Source organism: Hibiscus syriacus, unplaced genomic scaffold (assembly GCF_006381635.1).
Source record: "Hibiscus syriacus cultivar Baekdansim isolate YM2019G1 unplaced genomic scaffold, ASM638163v2 tig00000538_pilon, whole genome shotgun sequence".
NCBI lineage: Eukaryota > Viridiplantae > Streptophyta > Magnoliopsida > Malvales > Malvaceae > Hibiscus > Hibiscus syriacus.
The window spans coordinates 538478-543529 of record NW_024061797.1 but is presented as its reverse complement, the minus strand read 5'-3'; the positions used below and the strand labels follow the sequence as shown (position 1 = coordinate 543529).

At 32.4% G+C, this 5052-nt stretch overlaps 1 protein-coding gene across 1 annotated transcript; it reads right to left on the bottom strand.

Moving 5' to 3' along the window:
- Positions 1 to 1267: 1267 nt before the first annotated feature.
- LOC120208605 (derlin-2.2-like) lies at positions 1268 to 3815 on the bottom strand. The gene is made up of 6 exons (XM_039207837.1): positions 3539 to 3815; positions 2988 to 3087; positions 2339 to 2553; positions 2162 to 2239; positions 1906 to 1959; positions 1268 to 1508 (listed from the first exon to the last, which is right to left on the bottom strand). The coding sequence occupies exons 1-6, from the start codon at positions 3635 to 3637 to the stop codon at positions 1326 to 1328; spliced, it is 729 nt and encodes a 242-aa protein (XP_039063768.1). The 5' UTR covers positions 3638 to 3815; the 3' UTR covers positions 1268 to 1325.
- Positions 3816 to 5052: the final 1237 nt, after the last annotated feature.

Below are 5052 nucleotides of genomic sequence, written 5' to 3'. Positions count from 1 at the left end.
TACATAGAGATTAGACCATTTTCTACTGTTGATCATGTGTATATGTATATCCTGAATTCCGATACATGAAAGTTTTCTGTAATCAATATTCAATTCTTCTGGTTTTCGATTCTCTTTTTTCTTTTCTAAATTTCCCTTTTGTTTGACGAACTGGTTTATTTATAGTTTTGAGCAAGGGTGGATTCTGAAATTTTCTATAATTTAAATTTTCTTTTTTAAAAATCGAAATTTTCTTCATTAATATACGTGTGCCCACCTTGAAATTTTATATTATCAAAAAATTTATATTATTAATATATACGTTTACCTTAAAAATTTAAATCCGCCATTGTTGACGATTGTATTTTGCTTAAAAAGACCATCCTTTATTTCCTTAATTTGTGCATAGTTACACGAAAGCGAAACATGGATGTGATACTTATTCAAAAAGCAAATAAAAGAATGGAAAATTTTGATGTGGATAAATACAATACAATGCCACACCAGAAGAAACTGTTGGTTAGGGTTCTTCTAGACATTATGCTTTTCACCCTGATCCAAGAACAAGGTGGGTACAAGTTATCTTTCTAGTAAGTTTTTCGCCAATATTCAACGTGTAGGAGAGATAAAAGTGGAAGTTGAATACTCGAGATATCCTATAATTAGGACCAAGGGGATCGATGAATCGACAAACCCAACAATGGGCTTCATGAGGAAATTCAGGCTGATAGGTTCGATAGATATTGACGGAATAGCAGCTAAATATGAAGATGGAGTCTTGACAGTAAGAGTGGTTTCTATATTGACCCTGCTAATGTGCCCGATGGGGTTTAAGTTCTTGCAAGGTCTTGAATTCGAAATATACTTACATTACTTATTTAGTTGGCTACAGGTGTCCTAGTCAGTGATTAGATTTTATTAGATTGTAAGCCATATTGTGGGCTGCGATTGGTCTGGGAATCGAACCTGGGGAATATTGTTGTACCAAAGTTTGATTCCAAGTAGGAAAGATTGAATTAGGAGTGTAGTCCATGGCTGTAACAGAAAATTTTTAAATATCTTCCGCAACATGGGATATATACGAAGAGAAAGGCCATTCTATATCAACAAAAAGCACTCGGTCAAGTATTAATTACAAATTTCATATCCGATTCTGCATATAAAGCGCAAGCAGCAACATCAGATATACACACCTCTAATTATACCAAAAGATGTATTGCTCATAATCAGCAATTTAGCATGTTAAAGCTACATGTTTAAGAAATGGGCCAACCAAGCATTTTCTTTAGGCCTTTCCTCTCAGAGATCCATTTCAACCAAAATTGCTCTAGCTTTCCGAGGGGAGACTAATCTCTGTGCAGTTCATCAGCAGGTGGTGGAGCAAATCTAACGTATGGTGGCCGTGCTACCACCACAGCTTCATCCACAAACATTGCTTTAATAAAGGATGGAGTTTTTAGGGGTCGACGACCGGTCATTCGTGGATATACATCTTCGAGAAAATAGTAGGCGTGACCAGCTATCATTCCCTGGATAAATCAAATACTATGTTTATAAAAACAAAAGCTACAAAAGTATCAATGACAACCGTTAACCATCACTAAGCAAAAGTTGAATGTGGAAGCAGTGAGGATCTAAGAAAAGTGAGAACAGAACAGGTGGAAGTTTATAGGGGCACAGGATAATTATACAGCAGTCTCACAGTCCACCGAATTTACTCCCCCACATAACTCCACTTTCCTTTTTCTAAGAATCACAGCAAAGCTTTTCCAGAGGCGAGCAAAAATGAAAAAAGGTTTATTATACAAATATAGCTCAGTCCACTTGGCTGAACATGCTACAATGGATTTTGGAGAAACACAAAAAACTCATGCCATACTATCCCAATGTTTCAACATTAAAGCAGGCCCTATAAGGGAAACGTACCAGGAGATCCGCCCAAGCACTAGCACCAACAAGGACAGAAAATCCCAAAAGCATCTGAAAGAAAGGGAAAGGAAGCAATTACATTCTTTTACTAGAAGTAGGATCAAGACCACAAGCATAAAGGGAAGTAAAACTTTAGTGCAATGGGAAATCCATAAAAGTAACCTTTTTTCTTGGTCGAAACATGAAATTGATTTGAAATAGAAACTAGAAGAAAAATAAAATAAAAAAGGAAAGAATGAATAGGGGCACTCACCCAGGGTAAGTAAACTGCCGTAAATAGGCCCAGGAAACTCGTATGTATAAAAGGATTCTGTTTGCTCCACACATAAACCTACAACATATAGTACAATAAGGTGGATTCCAAAATGGATACCAACATATGCCACTGGTAAACCATATTTTGCAGGTAAATGAAGGCAGACATACTCACCATCATGAACGTCAATGAATTGCTAAGAAATAAGATATTGGCAAATGATGCCGACAGATAAGGTATCATTCCTCCAATAAGAACAATGCCAGTTAAGACAGATGCTCCAAACAAGAGCATGTAAAAGAAATCTGCAGTCCTTCCCCTGAAAGAGTTCTCTTCAAGAAGCTTGCAGTACCGAGCAAGAAAGAACATGTGAAACATGAAATCCAAATCTGGCATTATCAAAGAATACAGCGTTAAAGATATAAAATAATTTGAGAACGATGCCGATTTCAATCATATTCAAAGTTATCACATATACACGCCTAGAACACTGTCAATTTTAAAGATGTTTAAGGTCATTGGTGGAATAAACTATGGAGAAAGGAAACAGAAAGAACAGGAAGAGGTGCATGGACTATGGACTCAGTTCTTTAAAAACAAATTTACACCTCATTTCACTTTTACCTACTCAAAATCATCTAAAACACAACTGCATTTGCATACTTTTGACTAAAACCGAAGGCAGATCAAAGAAATAACACTCTTTTGTTCCATTGGGAATACATCTTTAGCAATAACATGCACAACATCTACACAACATTGTTCTGAAGGCATAATAAACCAAGATTTCACGACACTCAGACGTAAAAGCACATGAAATTACCCATCTTGCGGAAGTACATAAAATTAGTAATGAGGCGCCAGAACTGGTACTGCTTAAACACGAGCTTAGGGTTCAAGTACAGATGATAAGGTGATATTATCTGCAAAGATTCAGAAAATTAAATTGTATTAGCATAACAATATGAGATATATAATAAATTCTTTTTAAATGGAGATGGAAAACTAATAATACCCAATTGTCTATTACACTCCAAAAAGATCAAAAAAGAGGAACAAACCACTTCTTAGTTTTGCCTGCTCAAATTCCCATCTAAGTTTCTCAAGAAATAAACTTTCGAAACATGAATAATAAAATGAAAAACGGAGTGGAAAATCACAAGGGGAGTCGCCAAAATTTACAAATTCGAGACGAGCACAGATTAAATCTGCCGAAAATATTCATATCCCTTTGAATATAAATGAAAAGGAAAGAACAAATTAATCAATGGAAATTAAGGCGTAATTTCAATCCTATTGCTCAGATAGAGAAAAACAACATTACGGAGGGGAAAAGCAATAAAACATATTTTAATAAAAGGAAAAGACGCATACTTCGAGAGAGCAACCGACAGTGGTAACTACAACAGCTGTAAGATACGAACGGGTGATGATAGGCATCTGCTTATACCATTCTTCAACAGCTTGAGCCATTTTCTTCTTCTCCTTTTCAACAGAGAAAGTTCTCTTTAATTCCAACAATAAAAAAAAGGAAAAAATATAATTTAAAGGCCAATTCGATGAAATCTCCAATTTGATTTTCTGGGATTTGGGTTTCTTAAAGATTGAAACAGAGATTAAAGAACAACCAAAACGAAGAAGCGACGTGGAACTGAAAGTATAATGGACAATAATTTGGCTTCGCGTCTTGTTCTAATGACAAATCCTGACGAATTTAAGTAGAAAAATTATTTCTTTGCAAACAAAGAGGTCTAATTAAACATATTTTTTATTAACCTAATGTGATTTTATTAATCATTGGAGTGAATTGATTCGCGCCTAATTATACATATTTCTAATTAGTATATTTTATTAAAAAAATAAATATTTCCTTTTCTTAATGTTTCTTTTTACACATTTAATTCTTTTTTAGAAAAATTAATTCACTTATATTTAATATAAATTAATAATTTATTTATTAAAAATCATATTATATAAAATTTAAGATACAGTAAAAAACATATAATCTAATATGATAATTATTCATCTTATATCTTTAAATCATGTGATCAGAGTTTAATATTTATTCATAGAAATAAAGTTCCTTTTAACTATTGTTAGTTTTTTCTTCTCCTATATCTTTGTGACTGCATCAATCTTAGTGTGTCCCGATCGTTGTTATTCATTATTTTTCATTTGTTTTATTGTAATGTATCTTTATATATTTTTTTATTTATAATAATTATACTTTTATGACACATATTCTTCTGTCATTTTCTTTGTTTTATGATACGTTTTCGATCGTTTAACCGTTATTTTCGTTTATTTTTTAAGGTTGGATTTGATATCGCCATGACTGACGAAAATGACACTTTATTTGTTATCATGATGATCTTCCCTGCTTGGACTCTCGGACTGGATTTAGATACACAATTTGTATTTGTGGATAGTATTTTCACGTCACTCAGTTCTAATTTGATTTATCGGTGGTCTTTCAATAACTTCATCCCTTTTGTGATTCGTTTGCTGATGCGGACAGATATGTTCATTTTTCTCATGAACGTTGAATTGCAATTTGTAATTGTATATGATTTAGAGTAAATTACAAAAAATATAAATAATTATAGATTAATTTTGATAAAAATATAATTTGAAGGACTAAATTGAACAACATAAAATTATAAACATAAATTTAAATAAATTAAACAACACACATTGATGAGAGATCAAAACAAAATAATTTTAAAATGTGAAGTTCAAATTAATATAAAATTGAACTAAATTGTATCCATTAAAAAAGTTAGTGAACAAAAGTTTATATGGTTTGGAGATTATAATATAATTTATAAAATTTGAAATAAAGTTTATTATGTGATTTATAGGGTAGAAGTAAATTACAAAATATAAAT

Bases quoted from the DNA above. Each gene is read 5' to 3' on its own strand.
- LOC120208605 (XM_039207837.1), bottom strand. From the start codon at position 3,637: ATGGCTCAAGCTGTTGAAGAATGGTATAAGCAGATGCCTATCATCACC. The intron at 2,240-2,338 runs GTGAGTATGTCT...TATATGTTGTAG, and splicing joins ATTCATTGACGTTCATGATG to GTTTATGTGTGGAGCAAACA. The intron at 1,509-1,905 runs GTACGTTTCCCT...TGATTTATCCAG, and splicing joins GTGCTTGGGCGGATCTCCTG to GGAATGATAGCTGGTCACGC.